The sequence below is a fragment of the Scyliorhinus torazame genome, chromosome 6 (assembly GCF_047496885.1).
Source record: "Scyliorhinus torazame isolate Kashiwa2021f chromosome 6, sScyTor2.1, whole genome shotgun sequence".
Classification (NCBI taxonomy): domain Eukaryota; kingdom Metazoa; phylum Chordata; class Chondrichthyes; order Carcharhiniformes; family Scyliorhinidae; genus Scyliorhinus; species Scyliorhinus torazame.
In genome coordinates this window covers 15,287,138-15,313,816 of record NC_092712.1, presented here as the reverse complement: position 1 = coordinate 15,313,816, position 26,679 = coordinate 15,287,138, and the positions used below count along the sequence as shown (strand labels likewise).

Here is a 26,679-nt window from a genome sequence, read left to right as displayed (position 1 = left end):
AATTTTTCGGGGTAGAGAATAGGTGTGGGAGATGCTCGAGAAGCCCAGCAAACCACACCCACATGTTTTGGTCATGTCCGGCACTGCAGGGGTTCTAGGTGGGGGTGGCAAATGTGCTTTCGAAGGTGGTGGGGGTCCGGGTCGAGCCAGGCTGGGGGTTGGCTATATTCGGGGTTGCAGAAGAGCCGGGAGTGCAGGAGGCGAAAGAGGCTGATGTCTTGGCCTTTGCGTCCCTCGTAGCCCGGCGAAGGATATTGCTTATGTGGAAGGAAGCCAAACCCCCGGGCGTGGAGACCTGGATAAATGACATGGCAGGGTTTATAAAACTAGAACGGATAAAGTTCGCACTAAGGGGTTTGGCTCAAGGGTTCACCAGGAAGTGGCAACCGTTCATTGACTACCTCGCAGAACGATAAAGGAAATGGGAAGGTAACAGCAGCAACCCAGGGGGGGGAGGGGGGGTCCTCAGGGGTGTTTTTGGTATAGATATTTGTACTAGGTTATGTATAATGGATTGTTGGATTTTATTTTTGGAGAGTTATTATTTTTGTCATGGCAGTTGCCATTTAGTTTATATATTATTTATTTATTTGTTAAAACGGCCACTGTTATTTATATTGTTTTATTGTTGTAAAAAGGAAAACCTTTGTATTGTTCTGTTTGGCTGAAAAATTTGAATAAAATATATATATATTTTTTAAAAACTACAGCTATTTGCTAAACACCCATTTCTTAAAGGTACTCTCACATGACAATTGTCACAAGTACACAGGTACACAGAGGGAGAATTCAGAATGTCCAAATTACCAAACAGCACGTCTGTTGGGACTTGTTGGTGGAAACCGGAGCATCTGAAGGAAACCCACACAGTCACGGGGAGAATGTGCAGACTTGGCACAGACAGTGACCAAAGCCGGGAATCGAACCAGGTATCCTGGCGCTATGAAGCAACAATGCTAACCACTGTGCTACCATGCCTTCCTCAAGAAACGCCTGGGGGACTTGCTCAGAAGAAACCTACTTGGATTGATTGAAGAGAAACAATTCTTCAAGGGCACCCGACAGTAAGATAGAGCGCGGAAAAGGAGCCTGCAAAAGGAATATCGGCGATCTAGTCGAAGGACCGATTCCTCCTCCTGGAAACACCTGCCAAGTGTGAGGTCAAAGACGTGGCTCTAGGACCAGGCTCATCAGCCACACAGGAGCACACAGAACCCATGACCAGTAACACGTAGTTTCTTAGGTGTACGACCTTACTCGCTAATGCGTGATTGCCGAAGAAGATCCAAAATCCCCCGGACACATTTAACAGCGACAAGGAGATTATGTTTGACCCCCACACCCGGCCACCCTCTCACATTCGGGTCAGAACAGTTCTGATGTTTCTCTTCATTCATGGAATGCGGGCATCGCCGGTCAGCATTTAATGTCCATTCCTAAACGTGGTGGTGAGCTGCCTTCTTGTACCGCTGCTTGTGGTGTAGGTACACACGATTGTGCTGTTAGGGAGGGAGTTCCTTGATCTTGCGACAGTGAAGGAATGGCAATATATTTCATGATGGTGTGTGGCTTGGAGAGGAGCAGTCAGGTGGTGATATTCTCGTGTATCTGTTGCCCATGTCCTTCTTTATGGCAGCAGTCAGAGGTTTGGAAAGTCCTGTCTGTGTGTTGCCACTGGGCGGAAAGGTCTCAAAATGGAACCCTGGCTCAGAAGACTAACATTTTACTTTTAAGAAAACATGGAGGAACAGAGTCACAGGACTACTGGTTAGTTTTTAACAACAATTAAAAAAAAATTAAACATAAAAAGTTTGATTTTAATACATTACTCCTTTACTATCCCCATTGTTCACAAATGTACACAGTTTTCAAAGGTAACACCCCAGTCTGAAACCGAATGGTTGAGGCCTGGTTGATTGTCACGAGCATTTCCAAACTCCACTCCCAAAATAGATGTGCTTTAAAATAGTTTTTCAATTTAAACAATGCTTTCCATCAGCTGTTTGTGTCAAGAATCTACTCCAGGTTTTCCAACTATCCTGCCAAAAAAAGCTTCCTCTCCATTGTTTTAACAAGGAATTCAGCTCCAGACTTTCCACCTCTCCTTGCAGGCTTCCTTTGTCTTGAAGGCTTTTACACAAGCTCTGAGATCCGGCCATCAATTTCCACAATTATTTAAAAGAATGTCTCACAAACTGTAGTAAGATCTCACAAACCTCAAGGACTCCTACATCAGGCTCCTATTTATTGACTACAGCTCCGCCTTCAACACCATAATCCTATCCAAGCTCATATCAAAGCTCCAAAACCAAGACTTGGCTCCTCACTCTGCAACTCTGACTCACAGACCACAATCAGTAAGAATAAACAATAACACCTCCTCCGCAATAGTCCTCAATACCAGGGCCCCGCAAGGCTGCGTACTTAGCCCCCTACTCTACTCCCTGTACACACACGGCTGCGTGGCAAAATTTGGTTCCAACTCCATCTACAAGTTTGCTGACGATACGACCATAGTGGGCCGGATCTCGAACAACGATGAGTCTGAATACAGGAGGGAGATAGAGAACCTAGTGGAGTGGTGCAGGGACAACAATCTCTCCCTCAATGCCAGCAAAACTAAAGAGCCGGTCATTGACTTCAGGAAGCAAAGTACTGTACACACCCCTGTCAGCATCAACGGGGCCGAGGTGGAGATGGTTAGCAGTTTCAATTTCCTAGTCAGAATTCTGGGGGACAAGATCTGGGCTCCGCAGCCTCTGACAGCACCTTATCCCACTTGAGCTAAGGCTCGCATGGGTTAATATACAGATACAGAAGCGAAATCAGTTCGTAATCACATTTACATACAGCCAATCACCTTTATTCGCTTCACAATCATTACATGCAACTAATTAGACCTAATTAGTCCTCCATGATCTCAGTCCATGCTATAAATGGTTATTAGGTTGTAATCTATTGCCTCTTCCTGTTGTTAAATTCCTAGCTCGTAGCTAGCTGGGCAGAACAGGGTTATCTTAAGGCATTTAGACCTTGGGCAAAGTTTGTGAATAGTTCATTGTCTGTGGGTTAGCACTTGGTGATGAGTCATTTGCTTTGCACACAGGACTGTCTTCAGTATCACAGAAAGCACATTGGGCTAGAAGTTAGCTACAATTTGCAACAATTAGCACAGTCATATAATGTGAGAACAGAATTGAATATACTGTGAGAGACAGAATTTTCTCACCAACAACCTGATACCGGTGTTTATGTAGTTACATTGTGTACCTTGTGTTGCCCTATTATGTATTTTCTTTTATTTCCTTTTCTTTTTACATACTTTTTTAAAAAATGTTTTTATTCTCCATTTTCACATTTTTCTTCAAAATTTACACCTCACCCACAGACAGAATCATAGAATTTACAGTGCAGAAGGAGGCCATTTGGCCCATCGAGTCTGCACCGGCTCTTGGAAAGAGCACCCTACCCAAGCCCATACCCCCACCCTATCCCCATAACCCAGTAACCCCACCCAACACTAAGGGCAATTTTGGACACGAAGGGCAATTTATCATGGCCAATCCACCTAACCTGCACATCTTTGGACTGTGGGAGGAAACCGGAGCACCCGGAGGAAACCCACGCACACACGGGGAGGATGTGCAGACTCCGCACAGACAGTGACCCAAGTCAGGAATCGAACCTGGGACCCTGGAGCTGTGAAGCAATTGTGCTAACCACTATGCTACCGTGTTGCCCACAGTAAACGGTAACAAATACAAAATCAATCCCCTTAACAATAGCAACGATCCCATCCTCCCACCATCCCAAACAACGGCCCACCTGTCAATATATGCGTCCAATAAAACAAACCCTCCCACGGTGGAAACAAAAAGCAAAGGAGAAAAAGAAAAAGGAGTCCGGGACCGCCCATGGTCACCATTAACCTATTGAGTCCATTCTCCCCCGGCCTCTCCCTTACGCCATCCAACCTCTGAAAGAGTACCGTACATGATACCCAAGAGTTGTAAACACCCCCCCCTCTCCAACTCCTCCCGTCCACTGCCTCTTGTAAAACTCCTCCCCCAACCTCTGTTCCTTCCCCACAACTTTCCACCCTGGCTAGACCACTCGGACCCTGTTCTGCCAGTCTCCGATGGCCGCAGCCCCTCCCCCCACCTCACTCCAGTTCGCTTAAACTGGCCAGCGTGGAGGCCCCCGCCCGGGTCCCTTTCCCCCTTTCCCGGCCCTAGAAAAGCCCAGAAATCCCCTTTTAGCACACAAACCCCGCAGATCCACCTATGTTCTATTATGGATGATAAGGGAATAGTGTAGATGGGCTTTAGAGTGGTTTCACAGGTCAGCGCAACATCGAGGGCCCCGAAGGGCCTGTACTGTGCTGTAATGTTCTATGTACACCCCAAAAGCCCTAATTTTGAGTGAAAATCCTATCACTTCCCTTGTCCAAATATATACAACATTGGCTCCTTTAACCCATACACCCGCACGCAGTGAAACAAAAAAGAAGAAAATACAGTCATGAGGTTACATCGGCACATGGCCATTTCTCAATTTGTCTGTTCTGCCACAGTCCTTCTGCCTTCGCAAACTCCTCCGCTGCTTCCGCCGTTCCAAAATAAAAGTCCTTGAGCTTGTAAGTCGCCCCCAGCTTCGCTGGATATACAATGCCGCACTGCACCTTGCTAATGTGCAGTGCCCTCTTCACCCGGTTGAAGGCAGCCCGCCTCCTCGCCAGCTCCATCGTAAAGTCCTGGTATACACGTATACCATCTCCAGCCCACTGCACCACCCGCTTCTGCTTGGCCCAGCTCAGGACCTTCTCCTTCACACTGTACCTACGGAAGCACAGAGTCACTATCCTTGGCGGCTCGCCTTTTGTACAGGCCTCCACGACCAATGAGCCGAATCCAGTTCATATCAGGAGGGATCCTCCCCCTCCCCCAATAGTTTCGCCAGCATCGTGGCAAAATACTCAGTCGGCCGAGGTCCTTCAACTCCTTCGGGCAGCCCCACAATCCTCAAATTCTGTCGCCTGGATCTGTTTTCCAGGTCTTCCATTTTTCCTTGCAGATCTTTGTTAATCTCCATCACCTTCCGCATCTCCTTCCCTATCGAGGTAAGTTCATCACCGTGCTGCAATAATGTCTCCTCCACTTCCTTCAGCGCCACCCCTTGCTCCCCACCTCCGCCACTGCCCTCGTCACCGCCGTCGTCACCGGGGAAATCGCCCCCTCCACCAGCACACTCAAAACCTCCCTCATCTCCTTCCTCATTGTCTCCATGTATTTTGTAAACTGCCTTTCGAATTCCGCAGCCATCACCGTAGTTATTTCTTTAGCCATAAGCAATGCGGCCTCCCCTGGTGCTCCAGCCTCCATTTTCCTTGGTGATCCCGTGACCATTTTCCTTGGTGACCTTTCCACTCCCCGACGGACCTTCAGCTGTTTTTTTTTTTACTGCTGCTTTTTTGCTCACCCTCGACATTTTCCTTTACTGTGCCTTCACTATGCCTCCTCTGTGCCTTGTCCCTGCTTTTGCCGCCTCCGTGGACTTTGGGACCGGGCTTAAAGCCCCGGAAATGTCATTCCCGAACAGGAGTCCTCCATTGTGTGGCTGCCTCCCGCCCGCCGTCATCGGAAGTCTCTTTTCACATCTTTAATGATCTTTTGAGCTGCTCGCAGAAAAATACTTTCACTGTACCTCTGTACATGTGACAATAAACAAATCCAATCCAATCCAAACCTTAGAACCACTTCAGATATATTTCTGGCCTCTCATGAGTCAACTTCTTTTAAGCTTTATCTGTGACTTTACTGATCTTATTTCAGTTTCCTCTTTACTTCAGGCTTCTTAATTAGCTGGTCTTTAGGTTTCCTGCACAGGTTTTCCTAACGATTACTCCATGGTATGGCCTTTCTTCTAGCAAAGCTGAGAAAGATGTTCCCCCTCTAACTTCCCATAACCAACTGCCATGAATTCAGTTTTAAATATAATCACAAAAAAAGCTTCCTACCCTAAAGATGCCCCGGTTACTAAGCAATAACTTTTAACTTCTCCCAGCTTGTTTAATTTTCACACTACAAAGCTCTCTAAGCACAATAGAACCACCATTTAAACTGATAAAACCCCCATACACACAAACACCTTTGTTTGACATGAATTAACTAGAGTTTTATTCTTCTTTCACAGAATCACTCCATTAAACTCACTTAAATCCATGCCTTGTTTCTAATATTCAACAATTCAAATATACTCAGTCGGCCAAGGTCCTTCAACTCCTTCGGGCAGCCCCACAATCCTCAAATTCTGTCGCCTGGATCTGTTTTCCAGGTCTTCCATTTTTCCTTGCAAATCTTTGTTAATCTCCATCACCTTCCGCATCTCCTTCCCTACCTTAAAACTACCTCTGTTTTCCTAACCTCTAAGATGCCTTGGCAAGTTGCTGCAGTGCATCTTCTACATGGTACACACGGCTGCTAATGTGTGTTGGGGGAACGATTGCATGTTTATAGAGGTGGATGGGGTGCCAATCAAGCGGGCTGCTTTGTCGTGGGCGGTGTTGAGCTTCTTGAGTGTTGTTGGAATGTCCCTCATCTATGCAGGTGGAGAGTATTCCATCACACCCCTGACTTGTGCCTTGTAGAAAGTGGACAGGCTTTAGGGTGTCAGGAGATAAGTTACTCGCAGTGGAATTCCTAGCCTTTGACCTGCTCTGGTAGCCACAGTATTTACACGGCTGACCCAGTTCAGTTTGCAATCAATGGTACCCCCAGGATCTTGATTGTGGAAGATTCAATGATGGTAATGCAATTGAATGAAATGGGGAAATGGTTAGATTCTCTCTTTCTGTAGATGATGGCACAGAATTCTAAGAGACTTGCTTCCCTGATCCTCTTAAGCAATCTGATGGGCTCTGGCAGCACTGAACCAGCAGCAGTAATTCTTGTCCAATCCATAATTCTCAGCTCTTCCTCTGTGTTCTGGCCTGTCCAACCAATTACCACACACAGTAACACAGTCTCTGTTCTATTCTCAAGAGACCCGCTTCAACACCAGGATCTGCCCTAAACTGCCAACAGTAAACCGGAGAGACACGTTTACACATTCACCAATCCTGTGGATTCTGAACTGCCTGCTGCCAGACAGAGTGGAACTCTTCCGCTACAATTAGCTTTCTATTTGCTTCTTAGCTTTACATTCCCATGACAACCTTGGGCCACAGGAACCTAATGATGTTATAATCAGGAAATCAGTTGACCTCTTTCAGAACACTCCCAGCTTACTTTGGTCTGTAAAAGGGGCATCGCCCAAAAAAGAAAACACAAGCTTTCCTCAAAGCACATGGATCATCACACATCAGTTTGTAGGATCTTGCTGTGCTCAAATTTCTGCAAGTATTTTGTTGGCCGCAATGTGGTTTAGGAGGTCCAGTGGTTGTGAATTGTGCTCAAGAAAAGTTCTTTTTGGTTCTTCAACTGATTTTTTTATATCTGTTTATATTTTGGCGTCTCAGGAATGGCATAATGAGCTCCTCTCGTTGCTGAGAGACATGAGCGACAAGAATGGGCGGCTGAAGAAGCGGCGGCCAGACCCTAACTCCGAGGCCAGCGTGGCTTACGGTCGTGTGAAGGCCGTTTACGGAAAAATCCTCCCGTACAATGAGCTGAAGGAGATTCAGGATATCACATCATACCTGGGGAAGACCGAGATCATCAGCGAGACACGGGTTAGTGAAATCTGTTTTGCTGCTGTTATTTTCCCCTGTGCGCTGACTGGACAGGGAGGGAGGGAAATTGCATCCAGAGCCTCAGACCATTTAGTTTTTAACTGATGAATATTCGTGGGAGAATTCAGTAACTATATATCGATCCTGAATAGACTTTGAATCACTTTTGGCTTCTATTTTTAAAGACTCTAAAACCAACTTGTTATACTTCTATCATTGTGTGTTTCTGCTCCCCCTAGCTGTGCTGCTGTAATTGTGTTTAATCAGGGACCCTTCCGTGTTATCGCTTCTGTTCAAGTGTCTTGGAATGATTGATTGATCTGCCATCACAGAATGGCACAGCACAGCCTCACTCTGCTGCCCTTTCCCCAGAGCCCAGTAAATTCAAATATTTATCCAACTTCCTTCTTAAAGTTACTATTGAATCTGCTTCCACCTCCCTTTCAGGCAGCGCCTTCCAGATCACAACACGCTGTGTAAGGATTCCTCATCTCTCTTCTCCTTTTACCAATTATCGTAAACCTCTGCCCTCTGGTTACATTCCCTCCTGCCACTGGATACAGTTTCTCCTTATTTCCACCATCAAATCCCGTCACAATTTTGTCTGCCTCTTTTAAATCTCCCCCCCCCCACCCCCCCTCGAAGGAGAGCAATCCCAGCTTCTCCAGCATCTGCACTCAACTGTCCCTCATCGCTGGAATTATTCTAGTAAATTTCCCCTCTGTTCTCCAGGCCAGGGATTTCCGCTTCAAAGTGCAGCGTTTCATCGATTCCCGCACTGATGATTCCCGGGGCTGCCGCGGGGGTGAGTTTTGGCCGATTGTGAAGCGGGTGAGGATCCGAGTGCCGAGGTCTGCAGTGCTGCGGACAGGAGCTGTCCTGGTGGACCTTCCGGGTGTCAGAGACTCCAACGCCGCAAGGAACAACATTGCCAAGGAGGTGAGCGAGTGAGGCCTTCTGGCACCAACTGGAACCGGGTGGTGCGAGGGAGGAGTGCGAGCACGCCGTTAGACCCAGGGTCATCCATCAGCTCCTCTTCAGGTCAAAACTAGTCAGGAAGTGAGAGTGAGAGTCAGGCCATTGATTATAAAGCTCCTGAGTACAAGGTGATGCCTTGAATACTTTGGGGAAGGTGGTGGCATAGGTGTATTGTCATTGGACTAGTAATCTAGAGACCCAGGGTAATGCTCTGGGAATCCAGGTTTGAATCCTGCCTTGACAGATGAAGAAGTTTGAATTCAATAAAGATCATCATAGATTCCCTACAGTGCAGAAGGAGGCTGTTCGGCCCATTGAACCTGCAGCAACCCTCTGAAAGAGCACTCCAACTAACGTGCACATCTTTGGACAATAAGGGGCAATTTTAGTATGACCAATCCACCTAACCTGCACATCTTTGGACTGATATTAAAAGTCTAATTATGACTGTGAAACCGTTGTCGATTGTCAAAAAACCCATCTGCTTCACTAATATCCTTTCGGGAAAGAAATCTGCCGCCTTCGCCTGGTCTGGCCTACTTGTGACTCCAGATCCACAGCAATGTGGTTGACCCTTAAGTGTCATCTGGAGTTGAACGGCTACAGGCACAATGCAGGAAGGTGCGATTAGGCTAGAGTGCTCCCACTCCTCGTCTGATGGGATGATAAGGGGAGAGGTAGTGCTGTTTAAGCACATGGTAGGGGGTTTGGGGGTAGGGGTTATTACAGCAGATTGATTATTTGATCATCGAGTTTGAATTTAAACTTCTCCACAGGGTGTGCAGGTGAGTTGTGGGGGGGGGGGGGGGTGAGGTATAGCCATTGGCAGCCTTTAACGCTTTGCTGGTGCAGGTAACTCTCTCTGTACCTTCAAACTATTTTGTTTAATTTCTTCATGGGACAAAGGTGTTGCTGACTAGGCCAGAATTTATCATCCCTCAGTATCCCCAAGAAACTGCTAGTGAGCCGCTGCCTTGAACACAACTGTGTTGTTCACTGGGTTATTTTGGAGAGTAGTTAAGGGTCAGCCACATTGTGTAGAGTCACGAGCAGGCCAGACTGGGTAACGATGGCAGATTTCCTTCCCTGAAAAGGACTCCCATGTCTGCTTGAGGAACTGACCTGCAGGGTTACGGACACAATGCTGGAAGGCGGGATTAGGCTGGGTGCCTCGGGCACAATAGGCTGAATGGCCTTCTGGGTCTCAATTTTTCTGTGATTCACGACAAGAGTGAACGAGGTGGGTTTTTAGTATTATAAAACAAAGGTATTTCAAGGGATTTTAGCAAACATTAGAAATAAGGGATAGTTTTAAGTGTGTTTAATTTAATATTTCTGTGCCTGGAATGGTAAAACCTATAGTTAGATTCAGGCTGGATGAAGATGAATGTGTGGGGTTGGTTTCAATTCCAACTGTGATTCTATTGAGCTCAGAGAGGGCTACGGCATGAGTAAATAAACCAGCAGTGGTTGCTTAGCAAGGTAGTATTTTAGTTTAGCTAATTTGATTGCAGTTGGAGATAGGTAGTGAGTACACGGAGTATACGGGTACACGGAGGGAGAATTCAGAATGTCCAAATTACCTAACAGCACGTCTTTCGAGACTTGTGGGAGGAAACCCATGCAGACTCGGGGAGAATGTGCAGACTCCCCACAGACAGTGACCCAAGCCGGGAATTGAACCTGGGACCCTGCCGCTGTGAAGCAACAGTGCTAACCACTGTTGCTACCGTGCCGCCCTGAGAGAAAGCAGATCTCGTAGCTCTGCTAGAAGCAGTTTTAGAAGGCTAAAGAGGGAGCACCTCTCTCAGCCTTGCTAGAAGAAAAAACATATTATGGAGTAATGGTTAAGGAAATATATGCTGGAAACCTAAAGTCAAGCTAGTTAAGGAAACTAGAGAAATGAAGACATTAATTTAAATAATTGTGGAAATCAGTGGCTGGATCTAGAGTTTGTATAAAAACCATTAAGACAAAAGAAATCCTAAACGGGTGGTGTTAATCCTGGACTGGATTCGCTGTTAAAAGTGGAGCAGAAGCTTTGTGAGAGTCATTTATAAAACCTGGACTGGATTTCAGAATGCAAACAGTCGAAGGAAAGCATGATTACAAGAGAGGATCTAACCCTCGCCCTTTGACATTCAATGGCATTAGCATTGCTGAATCCTCTACAGTTGGCGGCACAGTGAGACAGTGGTTACCACTGCTTCCTCGCACTGCGCCAGGCATCCGGGTTCAATTCTGGCCATGAGTGACTGTCTTTGAGGAGTTTACACTTTCTCTCTATGTATGTGTGGGTTTCATCCGGGTTCTCCAGTTTCCTCCCACAGTCCAAAGATGTGCAGATTAGGTGGATTGGCCATGCTAAATTGTCCCTTCGTATCCAAAGTTGTGCAGGTTAGCTGCAGTTACAGGGACAGGGTGGGGGAGTGGACCCATGTAGGGTGCTCTTTCAGAGGGTCTGCGTGGACTCAATGGGCCGAATGGCCTCCTCTGCTTTGTAGGGATTCTCTGAACTATCAACATCCTGGGGGTTACCATTGACCAGAAACTGAACTGGACTAGCCATTTAAACACTGGCTACAAAAGCAGGTCAAAGGCTAGGAATCCTAACTCGCCTCCTGCCCCCCCCCCCCCCCCCCCTAAAGCCTGTCCACCATCTACAAGGCACAAGTCAGGAGTGTGATGGAATATTCTCCACTTGCCTGGATGAGTGCAGCTCCAACAACACTCAAGAAGTTTGACACCATCCAGGACAAAGCTGCCCACTTGATTGATATGCCTTCCCCAAACATTCAATCCATTCACCACCGATGAACAGTTGTGCACCATCTACAACAAAAACAAAAAATACTGAACAATCTCAGCAGATGTGGCAGCATCTGTGGAGAGAGATGGGAGCCAATGTTTCTAGACTTGAGACGTTCGCTCCCTTCTCTCTCTCTCCACAGACGCTGTCAGACCTGCTGAGATGTCCAGTATTTCCTGTTTTTGTTCCAAATTCCAGCATCTGCGGTAATTTGATTTATGTACCATCTACAAGATACGTTACAGAAACTAACCCAGGTTCCTTAGGCACCTTCCAAATTCATGGTCACTACCATCTAGAAGGTCAAGAGCAGCAGATACTTGGGAACTCCACCACCTGGAGGTTCCCCTGCAAGTCACTCACCATCCTGACTTGGAAATATATCGCCGTTCCTTCACTGTCGCTGGGTCAAAATCCTGGAACACCCTCTCTAACAGCACAGTGGGTATACCTGCACCTCAGGGACTGTAGTGGTTCAAGAAGGCAGCTCACCACCACTACCTCAATGGCAACTAGTAATGGACAATAAATGCTGGACTAGCCAATAACGCCCACATCCCATAAAAATGATTTGAGAAAAATTAGGGATTACACTGCAGGGCGAGTGTCAGGCTGTAATTCTGCCGTGTCTCTCTTGTGCCCAGTACCTGACAAACTGCGACGCTGTGTGGATTGTGGCCAATGTGACGCGGGCGATCGATGACAAGACAGCCAAGGACATGCTGGACGAGAGTCTCCGCAGACAGCTCCTGATGGATGGTCAGTACGGGCGCATCGCTTTCATCTGCACCAAGTCCGACTCGCACAATGTAACCGAGATCCTCAGGTACGGGGGTGCATGGTGGGGGTGATTAACAAAGACGGAATAAGGGATTAGGAAGGGATGACCAGAGTTTGGTCAGTGGTGTGATTTATTTTATTTATTTATTTATTTAAAAAAAATTTAGAGTACCCAATTATATATATTTTTTCCAATTAAGGGGCAATTTAGTGTGGCCAATCCACCTAACCTGCACATCTTTGGGTTGTGAGGGTGAAACCCACGCAGACATGGGGAGAATGTGCAAACTCCACACAGACAGTGACCCAGGGCCAGGATTCGAACCCGGGTCCTCAGCGCCGCAGTCCCAGTCAGTGGTGTGATTTAAGGAGGGGTTTAGAGGGTGAAACTTTCAGAGCAACTGGTAGAATGTCCAGTTCGTACAACTGCCCACCATTGGGTAAAGGGAGTTTCAGAAAGTACCCAAGAAGCTGGGGTCGGAGGAACGCACTGTCGGGATGGAGGCAGGGAGAGGGGGGTGAGGATGGTGAACAAGCCGAAGACTAGGAGGAGGCCATTCAGCCCCCATGTGTAAGCACAGGGTGATGGGTGAATAGGACAGCAGGATGGTACGTGATGGGTTGGCATGGTAGAAGTATGTAAGGCCTACCTCAAGGCGGCGAGGTCCCAGGTTCGATCCCGCCTCTGGGTCACTGTCCATGTGGAGTTTGCACATTCTCCCTGTGTTTGCGTGGGTGTCGACCCCACAACCCATGTGCAGGTTAGGTGGATGGGCCATGCTAAATTGCCCCTTAATTGGAAAAAAAAAAATTGGATACTCTAAATTAAAAAAAAACAAGTGTGCAAGGCCGGGGGTGGGGGGTTGTGATCAATGCCTGTGTGAGGAATGGTGCAGGCATGCTCAGAGCATTAATAGCTCAGACGTGGGTTAACTGGGGTCTCCTGTCCTTTTCAGAGCCCTGCCTCAAACCAGCGACTGCAACCTTCTGGAAGATGAGATTGTGGAGCTGAAGAACGAAATTGAAAAACGACAGACTGAGCAACTGACCTGGAAGTCAGAGTTGGAGCAGTTACAAGTATGCACTCAGGTATAGTTTCTCTGGGTGATGGAGGGACAGGATAGCAGCGATAAGAGCACGGCATAATGTGACACCTCTGCTCTGGTTCAGAGAGCCGCTGGTTCCAGTTCAAACACTGACTCAGCTGTCCTCGCTCTCTGTAATGGAATCTTTGTTCATCTACACTAACTGCCATGCTGGTTGCCTTTTGTCTCCTGTTAACAGACTGAAAGGAGAGATTCCAGAGCCAAACAGCTCGAGTTTGCCATCAAACACCAGGCATTGGAGGTCAGCATTTGCTCAATGAATTTTCCTGTACTTGTGCTCCTGTTACCAATTGATTTTAATTTCATTCTTTCATGGGATATGGGCTTTGCTAGCAAGGCCAGCATGTGCTACCCACCTCTAATTGCCCTAGAGAAGCTGGTGGTGAGCTGCCTTCTTGAACCATGCAGTTCATGTGGTGTAGGTACATCCACTGTGCTGTTTGGGAGGGAGTTCCAGGATTTTTACCCTGCAACAGTGAAGAAACGGTGATATATTTCCAAGTCAGGGTGGTGAGTGACGTGGAGGGGAACCTCCAGGTGGTGGGGTTCCCAGGTATCTATTGCTCTTGTCCTACTAGATGGAAGAGGTTGTGGGTTTGGAAGGTGCTGCCTAAGGAGCCTTGGTGAGTTACAGTAAGAAGTCTGACAACAGCAGGTTAAAGTCCAACAGCGTTGTAAGACTTCTTACTGTGCTCACCCCAGTCCAACGCCGGCATCTCCACATCTTGGTGAGTTACTGCAGTGCATCTTGTAGATGGTACACACGGCTGCCACTGTGCATCGATGGGGGAGGGTTTGAATGCTTGTGGAAGGGGGAGCAATAAAGCAGGCAGCTTTGTGTTGGATGGTGTTGAGCTTCTCGAGTGTTGTTACAGCTGCATTCATCCAGGCAAGTAGAGAGTATTCCATTACACTCCTGACTTGTGCCTTCGATGGTGAACAGACTTTGGGGGTCAGGAGGTGAGTTACTCTTTACAGGATTCCCAGCCTCTGACCTGCTCTTGTATCTACAGTGTTTACATATAGATACATACATAGATACATAGAAGATAGGAGCAGGAGGAGGCCTTTTGGCCCTTCGAGCCTGCTCCGCCATTCATCACGATCATGGCTGATCATCCAACTCAATAGCCTAATCCTGCTTTCCCCCCATAGCCTTTGATCCCATTCTCCCCTTTTGTGCCACTGTCCCTTTCTTCCCATGGACTTCAGTTATTTTAATAAGCCTATTCTGTGGTCCTTTATTAAACACCTTTTGGAAGTCCGTATACACATCAACCACACTAGCCTCGATAGCCCTCTCTGTCAAAGACAACTTGATTTGTCTTTGACTTTTACCAAAAGCCAAATAATTTTGTCCTGGCTTATTGCCTCCCACCACACCCCCAGAATTAGGCTGACTGCTTTGTTGTTCTGGATTTATTCGCTTCCTTTTCTGCACTTCCCACTCTTAACTTCCCTCAGCAGTTTAGGATTGATCCCGTCCGGGTCACGTGATGTTTCTGCTTTGAATGATGCTGCACTTTCCCAATATTGCTACAGCCACCTGGTTTACTGGTACATTGGCAGCATCCTATCCTCATGTGAGGACAGATCCAGAGTTAGTGCCCCAGTCACGTGTTCTCAGCTTTTTGGTCTCTATGTTTCCCATGTTTCCTTTGACCACACCTTTTGTTATGTAGTTACATGTTTATAAAAGGCTTTTGGTTTCTCTTATGTTAGCTGGTAATGCTTTTCCCTCTAAACTTGGTCCTCTATGACGCAGGCCATTCAGCCCATTATGTCTGTGCTGGCCATCTGTCTTACATTTGTCAAAGCTTCCTTTTTTGTGTTGCATTTTAATTACCCAAATGTTTCAGACCACTGTCAAACCTTTATTAAAAAAATTTTTTTTTTTTTTTTTTTAAAAGAGTACCCAATTCATTTTTTTCAATTAAGGGGCAATTTAGCGTGGCCAATCCACCTACCTTGCACATCTTTGGGTTGTGGGGGAGAAACCAACGCAAACACGGGGAGAATGTGCAAACTCCACACGGACAGTGACCCAGAGCCGGGATCGAACCTGGGCCCTCAGCGCCGTGAGGCAACAGGGCTAACCCACTGTGCCACTGTGCTGCCCCGACCACTGTCAAACCTGAGCATTTATTCCAACCTTGGTCCCTCCTCTGCTTTCCCCTCCAAATGTGCTTTGGACAAGTATGAGGGTGGATATGGTGATTGGTGTCTTCCCTTGGGTGTGTGAGCTTGGTTTTTTTATCATGAAATATGAGGATATATGTGTGGGTGTATTTATCTCCTGCCTCCCTCTCACACAGTTGGATAAACTTCATCGCAGTATGAACCTGAAGCGACGTGAACTCTCCATGAACTCCATCAAGGCTCGAAACTTCTTCTGTAAGAGAAATATTCGACACAACTTCAAATGTGGACTGCAGGTGGGTGCAAATTTAGGGGTGGAGGGGAAGATTGGAATAGGAGAGTTGTTCATGTGCGAGGAAACTCTTGAGGTCCTACTGCAGAGAGAGACATGAGAACAGCTCTGTGGACCTGAAACATTCACTCAGTTTCTCTCCACAGATGTTGCCTGACCTGCTGAGTATTTCCAGCATTTTTGTTTACGTTTTAAAACGTTGACTGTAACAAATTACTAACAAACACTACTGACTAAACACTTCTCTTTTTGTAGTTAACTTGTGCTTCAACGACAAAAAATGCCCATTGCGCTCCCTGTGGAATTACAGTCCATTATAGCAAGCAGCCCACAGTTGCCCCCAGCTTTCAATGGGTACCTCCGTATCCCTGCTTCGCTGAGGAGTTTTGGGTGATTGTTTCCAGGCGCTTTCCTGAGTTTTGGGAGTTGTTTAAAACAACCACCAGCTGTAAAACCTGTTCCAATGAGTTATCTTTCCCCTAGCCGTGCCAGACGAATCTCTCAAAATGTTTAGATGGCAGTAGGATCTCTTTGACTAGAGAATGTCTCCCTCTGCATACAGCTGTGGTAGTTAATAAAGTCAAACAGCCTCCTTCTCTGTTGATCACCACGACCTCTGCTGTGAAAGGTTTATTGATTTACTCACACACCCAAGGGAAGACACCAATCACCATATCCACCCTTATCTCAAAATTGGCTTCCTCTGCTCTCTTTCCCATGGCAACGTGAAACACATTAACCTTGTATCTAGGTAGAAATGCTTGAGAGACTAACTCCCTTTCAGCATAGAAGTAAATGGATAGTTGATGGCACAAGTATTTACAATGTTTTAAACTTCGGTACTTTTCTAAGATTTTGGGAAACTCCGATTTTACTCATTGTACTCAGAGGCTGCTGCCATTGTCTCCAAGTGTAAATACCTCGCACCTTCTTATCAGTAAAACAATCTCAGCCTTCCTTTGATCTCTGTAAGGATCCCCCTGGTTTCCTTTTATTTTCTGTTCTCTTGGCTGTTTTAACTTTTGTATATGGACGATTACTGAAACACCCCAGCAGGATGTGCTGGTTGGTCTGGCCCACGGGAACCTCCGATGCAATGTAGTATTTGGTTGGTCTGGCCTGATGATGACTCAACTTGATAGACTTGGCTGGCAGCCAATCGGCTACTTATATTCCCAGGTCTTGTCCCATAGTCTGTGCTGATTGGTGCTGGTGTTCGGACTGTTCTGCCAAACCCAGACAGGCTCCATTTTGAGAGATTGGAGCTCACTTTTGTTGGAGAGCCGCAGTTCCCATTTCTCTCTCTCCCCTGATGACCTCTCTAAGGTCCTGAAGAAAAGGCCTTTCTCTCTCTCTCTCCATAGCCTCCAGGTAGATTCAGACCAACGCCAGCTGCAGGCTGGGTTATTTGAAATCTTTTAAAATCTAATAATTGGAGAACTCTAATCTTGCCTCAGTGAGGCTGATGAATGCACACGCCAGAAGATTCAATGCTTCAACACTCTGGATCCTGAGAAGATAGCCGACTACAAATACTTCAACATCAGCAATAAGAACATAGCTCTCACTTCCCCATTTTAATCCACTATCATTTTGCTCCTTTCCCTTCCTCTGTGTGTGTCATCTTTGTGACATTTATGTTAAGCCTAGCCACTAGAGGGAGCGAAGGGACAGTACTATAAATTGCACTGGCTCTTGGGCTTGGGGAGATTAGATTTGGAGCTGAAGAAGATAAGATACATAGTGTATTGCAGAGTTAGTTAAGATATAATTGTGGGCAGCACGGTGGCACAGTGGTTAATACTGCTGCCCCACGGCGCCGAGGTCCCAGGTTCAATCCTGGCTCTGGATCACTGTCCATGTGGAGTTTGCACATTCTCCACGTGTTTGTGTGGGTTTCACCCTCACAACCCAAAGATATGCAAAATTTCAAAAAAGATATAATTTTTATAGTTAGTAGTGTTAGTGAGTGTAGTTTAATTCTTACATGTATGTTTGCTATTCAGAATAAATGTCAAACTCAAATTTAGTAGTGTTAATAAAATAAATTTAATAATAATAATAATCGCTTATTGTCACAAGTAGGCTTCAATGAAGATACTGTGAAAAGTCCCTAGCCGCCACATTCCGGCGCCTGTTCGGGGAGGCCGTTACGGGAATTGAACCCACGCTGCTGCCTTGGTCTGCATTACAAGCCAGCTATTTAGCCCACTGTGCTATAGTTCTTCAAAAGAGCTTTGTGTATCTTTGTGATCACCACTCATAGAATTTACAGTGCAGAAGGAGGCCATTTGGCCCATCGAGTCTGCACCGGCTCTTGGAAAGAGCACCCTACCCAAGGTCAACACCTACACCCTATCCCCATAACCCAGTAACCCCACCCAACGCTATGGGCAATTTTGGACACTAAGGGCAATTTATCATGGCCAATCCACCTAACCTGCACATCTTTGGACTGTGGGAGGAAACCGGAGCACCCGGAGGAAACCCACGCACACACGGGGAGGATGTGCAGACTCGGCACAGACAGTGACCCAAGCCGGAATTGAACCTGGGACCCTGGAGCTGTGAAGCAATTGTGCTATCCACAATGCTACCGTGCTGCCCTCCATCCTGGAAACCCCTCACAAAGGTCACCACAGTTTGTGTGTTTTTGGGTAGAGGGTGGGACGGTCAAGGGGAAAGCATTAGATTAACAGGCTGTTATTCTAGTTTATTGCATGATTTAACTCTTGTCATAAATGCACAATTATTGGTTGTTACTTACAAATCTGGTGCCTGTAGGTTACTGGAGCAGTCTAGGGCCAAAGGTCTCGAAAACTTTGTAAGAATTATTGGTAAATCCACCAGTGTTGCAACTCCGGGTCAGAGGGGGCGGCCGAGCCCTAGCCAAGGGTGTTGTGACATCCCAACAATCAAAACTACCCAGGTTTGCTGTCAGGTAGATGCCGAGAAGGTCACATGACCCCCTTCATTTACCCTAAATTAGTGCCACAAAATATTAAAATCTTTCATGTCTCATTTTAATGCCATGGTCACTGTTTTGTTGAATCAACGTCTTAATTTTTTTCCCTAAAATTTAGAGTACCCGATTTATTTTTTTTCTCAATTAAGGGGCAATTTACCGTGGCCAATCCACCTAACCTGCAGATCTTTGGGTTATGGGGGCGAAACCCACACAGACATGGGGAGAATGTACACACAGATAGTGACCCGGGGCTGAGATCGAACCCGGGCCCTCGGCGCCGTAGGCAGCAGTGCTAACTATCGCGCCACCACACTGAACACCCTTAAACACTGCTGTTTTGAGATCTTGAAAATTGGTTGCTACGTTTTCTACATTGAGCACTGTCTTATATTTCCTGACGCTGTGGGGGGTGCAATCGAGGTACAAGATCTTTAAGTCACAGGAGATATCCAACAATGTTTTCATCTTTTACTGCCTTTCTCTCCCTCAGAAACGCTTGGGAGCTCTTGGATTTATTTATTGTTATATTTTGATTTGTGTTTAGGAGTTGAAGCGTCAAGCCAAGATTGAAGAGCTGGACTCGGAGGAGGAGAAGGAGGAGAGCGATGAGGAGGAGGATGAAGAGGAGGATAATGATGATGATGTGGTTCACCCTCTGTTGACGGGGGTGCCTGAACCTGTCCTGAGCAGAGATGGGCAACTTCACGTGTTCACTGTCAGCTCCACCGAGTACCTGAAACTCCGTGATAAGCTGCTGCGCGATGGACCCCCTCAGGTGTTCAGCAGTATCGAGGACACAGGTTTAAGTCTTTCCTGGATCTTCTGCCTCTCCATAGACCTATTTTTGAGAGTGGTGTGGGTAGTCCGGGCTTAGCTTTATAACAGGGCAGGTTACACATGGCTGAGAGGCGAGGAAGGCCCTGGATTGCTAACCCCTGACCTGTTTGGTTCAGTTGGTTACAGGAGGAGGCCATCTGGTCCATCCTCCCTGTGCTGCCTCTTTGAAAGCACTCTCCAGTCAGCCCCACCCCCCTGCTCTTTCCCCATACCTCTACAAATGTCTCATTTTCAAATATATACCCAATTCATTACTGAAGCTGCTCCGAGGTCCCCCGGGTGTTCTGAGGGAGTGCTGCACTCTGAGGTTCAGTCTTTCAGTAGAGATATAAAATTGAAGCTACAGTTGTCTGCCGATGCACATCCCCTGGGTACCTATTACAAAAGAAGTTCCTGAGGTTTCTTTGACTCCCTCAAATGATACAACCGGAATTATGTTTACTTCAGATTGGTCTCATTGCTGTTGGTGGGATCTTGCTGTGTGCAAAATGGCTGCCATCTTTGTCATCTCATGTATATAAAGCTTCTTCCTTCAGCCATCTTTGTCCCAACCTCTGACCTGCTCTGGGAGGAAGAAGGAATGGGGAGGGGGGAACCATTCAGCCCCTGCAACTTCTTTCACTATCCAGTGAGTTTGTTGCTGACCTTTGACCCAACTCCACATCCCCACCTTTGCCCCTATATCCTTTAACAACTTTTTCTAACAAAACACTTATCAAAGTTTTATATTAACTATCGATCTGGGGTGGAGTGGGCAAGGGGGTTGCAGGGAGGAGGGTTTGGGAAGGGAGGGGGTTTTTGAGGGAAGTGAGGGGGATTTTGAGGGAGGGGGAGAGGGGGTTGAGAAAGTAGTGACTGGGGAGACATTGGATAGTTGGGGGGTGCTGGGGGGGAGAGACAGGGGCATTAGATGGAATGAGAGAGATGAACCATAAGTTATCCGTCATATATCTTGAAAATCTGCAGTAGGTTTGCCGTTTGTGAATCTGGTCAAGTTACTGACTAACGGCGACCCCCTCAGACGCTGGTTTCAGAGACTTGGTGATGGAGCAAACACCCTTGAGATGGTGGAAACTGTAGCCACTGTGTGTTGATAGTGGAGGCAGTGAATGTTCAGACAGGTGGGAGCAGCTTGTGAAGGAGAATAGAACCATTCATCCATAGAGTCCTGGTACTGTTCTCCTTGCTTGGCAAAAATGGATTGATGCATGTTCCCCTGAGGTGGGATGAAGGAGTGGGGGTTGTTTGGAGGGAGTCCTCTCTCACCTCCACACCCGCTCCACAAACACTTCTCCCACCCATGCCAACCCGCCCCTCCCCATCCTACCGGCTGTGACCTGTTGGGTTGGAGTAGGGGTTTTGGTGGATAAAGCAGGAGAATGGACTTCCCATTTGTCATTTTATGGTTATTATGATGCTGGCTACCTTGTGAGATTCTCGGAGAGGAGGAAGGCCACAGTGGCGCAGTGGTTAGCACTGCTGCCTCACTGCTCCAGAGAACTGGGTTCAATTCTGGCCTCGGGTGACTGTGCGGAGTCTGCACGTTCTCCCCGTGTCTGCGTGGGTTTCCTCCGGGTGCTCCGGTTTCCTCCCACAGTCCAAAGATGTGCAGGTTAGGTGGATTGGCTACGCTAAATTGCCCCTTAGTGTCCAAGGATGTGCAGGTTAGGTGGATTGGCTACGCTAAATTGCCCCTTAGTGTCCAAGGATGTGCAGGTTAGATGGGGTTATTGGTTATGGAGGGAGAGTGGGCCTGGGTAGGGTTCTCTTTCATAGGATCGGTGCAGACTCGAATAGCCTCCTTGTACACTGTCGGAATTCTATTAATTTTTCAGGCACAGCTGGATAGATTTGGATTAACAAGGGGGTAAAAGGTTATTGGCGGTGGGCTGGAGTGTGGGGTTGAGGATACAATCAGACCAGCCACAATCTTATTGAATGGTGAAGCAGACTCAAGGGGCTGAATGGCCTCTTCCTCATCCTAATTCATTTGTTCATAATTAATGTCTCCACACAAGTAGGCTTACATTAACACTGCAATGAAGTTACTGTGAAAATCCCCCAGTCACCACATTCCGGCGGGTACACAGAGGGAGAATTCAGAATGTCCAGTTCACCTAAAAAGCACATCTTTTGGGACTTGGGACATTGGCCACGCTTGCTGCTTGTGAAAGCCTCCACTACCTGGCAGGGGTTATGTAGGTGGAGAATTCCATTTGGAAGGCTTGAAAATGTGATGCCTTCTACAGCTGAATAGTTAACGGAAGACCCTGCCTTGGCTCCTGGGAGCAGGAACCTGGGCTGGGGAGGGAATTGCTGAATCTCGATCACAGGAGAGATTGATTTTGTGTTTATTTCTTCGATTTCACACAGAAATTCCTGCGGTTCAGCGTTTTGTCCATCAGATCACCCTGGCACGCCGGGCGCTCGCCACAGAGATGGTCATCCGCAAGGTCGCCACCTTCATCAGTCACGTGGTTGCATACCTGACCAACCGCAGAGCCCAGGTGAATGACGGGGGACTAACGTTAGCAGGGTCGGGGGGGGGGGGTGATGTTGTGGGGAGGGGGCGACAATGCACCTGGGAGTGGGGCGGACAGTCTTCCTTTCTGTTCCCTCTGTGGTGTTGGTTGGAGGGGGGGGCTGAGGTGCAGGGCGTGATTGTGCATTTGACTCAACTCTCTGCTGGTGCACTGTGATGTCCATTTCCCATAAACTGAGCCCAGCGCCATACCTGCTGATTCCCGATCACTGGATTGCCTGGCTCTAGCCTGGCAGCACATCCCACCCCCAACCGGGTACCTCTGGGCAGTGCTTCACTGTACAGATAATCTGCTGTATCTCCTCAGGATGCCTCGTATCAGGCCCAGGTCCGAGTGACAGTGCAGACCTGTCTGTCCCGTGTGGAAGAATTGTTCCACCAAACAGCCGAGGATTGTAATCGGAAAATTGGATCTTCCTTTTCACTCATCGAGACACAGCTGAACAATGGCATGAGATTGGCTGTGAAGAGTTCCAAGAGCAATGTGCTGAGATGGGGATCGCAGGTAAGGGATCAAAGATTGTATAGCCCTGTATCAATCCCAAACTAATCCCACTGCCCCGCTCTCCACATAGCCCTGTATCAATCCCAAACTAATCCCACTGCCCCGCTCCCTCCCCATAGCCCTGTGTCAATCCCAAGATAATCCCACTGCCCCACTCTCTCCCCATAGCCCTGTATCAATCTCAAACTAATCCCACTGCCCCACTCCCCATAGCCCTGTATCAATCCCAAACTAATCCCATTGCCCCGCTCTCCACATAGCCCTGTATCAATCCCAAACTAATCCCACTGCCCCGCTCCCTCCCCATAGCCCTGTATCAATCCCAAGCTAATCCCACTGCCCCACTCTCTCCCCATAGCCCTGTATCAATCCCAAACTAATCCCACTGCCCCGCTCTCCCCATAGCCCTGTATCAATCCCAAACTAATCCCACTGCTCCACTCCCTCCCCATAGCCCTGTATCAATCCCAAGCTAATCCCACTGCCCCACTCTCTCCCCATAGCCCTGTATCAATCTCAAACTAATCCCACTGCCCCACTCCCCATAGCCCTGTATCAATCCCAAACTAATCCCACTGCCCAACTCACCCTCTAGCCCTCTATCAATCGCAAACTAATCCCACTGCCCCGCTCTCTCCCCATAGCCCTGTATCAATCCCAAACTAATCCCACTGCCCGGCTCTCTCCCCATAGCCCTGTATCAATCTCAAACTAATCCCACTGCCCCACTCTTCCTATAGCCCTCTATCAATCCCAAACTAATCCCACTGCCCGGCTCTCCCCATAGCCCTGTATCAATCCCACCCTAATCCCACTGCCCCGCTCTCTCCCCATAGCCCTGTATCAATCCCAAACTAATACCACTGCTCCGCTCTCTCCCCTTAGCCCTGTATCAATCCCAAACTAATCCCACTGCCCCACTCTCTCTCCCCATAGCCCTGTATCAATCCCAAACTAATCACACTGCCCCACTCTCTCCCCATAGCCCTGTATCAATCTCAAACTAATCCCACTGCCCCACTCTTCCTATAGCCCTGTATCAATCCCAAACTAATCCCACTGCCCCACTCTCTCCCCATAGCCCTGTATCAATCCCAAACTAATCCCACTGCCCCGCTCTCTCCCCATAGCCCTGTATCAATCCCAAACTAATCACACTGCCCCACTCTCTCCGCATAGCCCTCTATCAATCCCAAACTGATCCCACTGCCCCGCTTTCTCCCATAGCCCTGTATCAATCCCAAACTAATCCCACTGCCCCGCTCTCTCCCCATAGCCCTGTATCAATCCCAAACTAATTCCACTGCCCCGCTCTCTCCCCATAGCCCTGTATCAATCTCAAACTAATCCCACTGCCCCACTCTTCCTATAGCCCTCTATCAATCCCAAACTAATCCCACTGCCCCGCTCTCTCCCCATAGCCCTGTTTCAATCCCAAACTAATCCCACTGCCCGCTCTCTCCCCATAGCCCTGTATCAATCCCAAACTAATCCCACTGCCCAACTCTCCCTCTAGCCCTCTATCAATCGCAAACTAATCCCACTGCCCCGCTCTCTCCCCATAGCCCTATTTCAATCCCAAACTAATCCCACTGCCCGCTCTCTCCCCATAGCCCTGTATCAATCCCAAACTAATCCCACTGCACCACTCTATCCCCATAGCCCTGTATCAATCCCAAACTAATCCCACTGCCCCACTCTCTCCCCATAGCCCTGTATCAATCCCAAACTAATCCCACTACCTGGCTTTCTCCCATAGCCCTGTATCAATCCCAAATTAATCCCACTGCCCCGCTCTCTCCCCATAGCCCTGTATCAATCTCAAACTAATCCCACTGCCCCACTCTCTCCCCATAGCCCTGTATCAATCTCAAACTAATTCCACTGCCCCGCTCTCTCCCCATAGCCCTGTATCACTCTCAAACTAATCAAACTAATACAAGGGTACAACAAATTTATACTGCATGAGAAAAGGAACTGATTGTTCGAGGCGTTGCCACGGGGAATGCATCAGGAGTCAGTCAGTTGTCCCTCCAGCTTTTATTGATAAAGGCGCAGTGCGGCACGTACAGTATAAATTTGTTGTTCCCTTTAAGATTTGGTATTCTTGTGAGTTTGTTCTGATGACTGCAAGATGAAAAGCTTTGACAGTATGTTTCCTTTTTCAACAATGCTCAAATTGTGTACTATGAAAAGGAAATTGGATAAATACTCAAAGGAAAAACTTCAAGCCTGCTGTGTGGCACTTGTCTGTTCACTAGGGGTGACTTTCTGTTGTTTCTCTCCCCTCTCCAATGGGCAGCCACCCTGTGGATATCCGTATCCAACCTATAAAGCTACCTGTGACCGCAATGGGACCTTCACCTCTCCCTCCTATGGAACCATTGACTTCAACGAGGAGCTGACACACCCAATGTTCACCCCCGTAATGGTGATCTGGAGTGAGGTGTTCAGGTAAATCATCTTTTACTGTCTGTGAAGGGGATGAGGACAGGGAGCTGATTGGGGGAGTGAATTTATGACTTGACGAAGAAAAACAGAAAAGCGAATAAATAAGGAGAGAGGGAAATGTAGATATTCGCAGGGACCTGGGTCCCTGTACATTCCTTTGCATGATGTGGGCATCTCTAGCAAAGGCAGCATTTGTTGTCCATCCGTTGAACTGAACATTTTCGAGGAATTATTACTGCCTTTGTGTAGGGGCATTAGTGAGACCACACCTGGGGTACAGCATATAGTTTTGGTCTCCTTAGCTAGGGAAAGATATACTTGTGCCTTGGAGGGTCCTCAATGAAGGATCTCACCAGGGTGGTCCCTGGGATGACGGGGTTGTCCAATGAGAGGCTGAGAACATTGGGATTATATTGTCTGGTGGTTAGAAGAATGAGCGATGATCTCATTGAAACCTGCCAGATTCTGAAGGCTTTTGACAGGGCAGCTCTCCTGGTCTGGGAATCTAGAACATGCAGCACAGACTCAGGACAAAGGGGGTCGATCATTTAGGATTGAGATTCGGAGAAATGACTTCACTCAAAGAGGTGGTGGTGGTGGTAGGGGAATGTTGGGGAAGGGCTGGAGGGGGGCTGGGTGGTGGTGGGGGAATGTTGGGGAAGGGCTGAGGGATGTGGGTTGTGGGGGAATGTTGGGGAAGGGCTGGAGGGAGTGTGGGTGGTGAGGGAATGTTGGGGAAGGGCTGAGGGGTGTGGGTGGTGAGGGAATGTTGGAGAAGGGCTGAGGGGTGTGGGTTGTGGGGGAATGTTGGGGAAGGGCTGGAGGGAATATGGGTGGTGAGGGAATGTTGGGGAAGGGCTGGAGGGAGTGTGGGTGGTGAGGGAATGTTGGGGAAGGGCTGAGGGGTGTGTGGGTGGTGGGGAATGTTGGGGAGGGTCTCGGGGGTGTGGGTAGTGGGGGAATGTTGGGGAAGGTCTCGGGGGTGTGGGTGGTGGGGGAATGTTGGGGAAGGGCTGGGGGGGTTGGTGGTGAGGAAATGTTGGGGAAGGGCTGAGCGGAATGGGTGGTGAGGGAATGTTGGGGAAGGGCTGAGGGGTGTGGGTGGTGAGGGAATGTTGGGGAAGGGCTGAGGGGTGTGGGTTGTGGGGGAATGTTGGGGAAGGGCTGGAGGGGATATGGGTGGTGAGGGAATGTTGGGGAAGGGCTGGAGGGAGTGTGGGTGGTGAGGGAATGTTGGGGAAGGGCTGAGGGGTGTGTGGGTGGTGGGGAGGAATGTTGGGGAGGGTTTCGGGGGTGTGGGTAATGGGGGAATGTTGGGGAAAGTCTCGGGGGTGTGGGTGGTGGGGGAATATTGGGGAAGGGCTGAGGGGGGGTGGGTAGTGGGGGAATGTTGGGGAAGGTCTCTGGGGTGTGGGTAGTGGGGGAATGTTGGGGAAGGTCTCGGGGGTGTGGGTTGTGGGGGAATGTTGGGGAAGGGCTGAGGGTGGTGTGGGTGGTGAGGGAATGTTGGGGAAGGGCTGGAGGGAGTGTGGGTGGTGAGGGA

General features: G+C 48.1%; 1 protein-coding gene across 1 annotated transcript in view; it reads left to right on the top strand.

Annotated features, from left to right (window-relative positions):
• Positions 1 to 26,679, top strand: part of LOC140424682 (uncharacterized) — a 184,037-nt gene that overhangs the window by 70,567 nt on the left and 86,791 nt on the right. The window contains exons 10-19 of the mRNA XM_072507950.1: positions 7,517 to 7,729; positions 8,462 to 8,668; positions 12,161 to 12,342; positions 13,253 to 13,385; positions 13,581 to 13,643; positions 15,718 to 15,837; positions 19,346 to 19,601; positions 22,012 to 22,145; positions 22,488 to 22,685; positions 24,988 to 25,139. Of these exons, the coding sequence (XP_072364051.1) occupies positions 7,517 to 7,729; positions 8,462 to 8,668; positions 12,161 to 12,342; positions 13,253 to 13,385; positions 13,581 to 13,643; positions 15,718 to 15,837; positions 19,346 to 19,601; positions 22,012 to 22,145; positions 22,488 to 22,685; positions 24,988 to 25,139 (1,658 nt within the window). The remainder of the gene's footprint in view (positions 1 to 7,516; positions 7,730 to 8,461; positions 8,669 to 12,160; positions 12,343 to 13,252; positions 13,386 to 13,580; positions 13,644 to 15,717; positions 15,838 to 19,345; positions 19,602 to 22,011; positions 22,146 to 22,487; positions 22,686 to 24,987; positions 25,140 to 26,679) is intronic.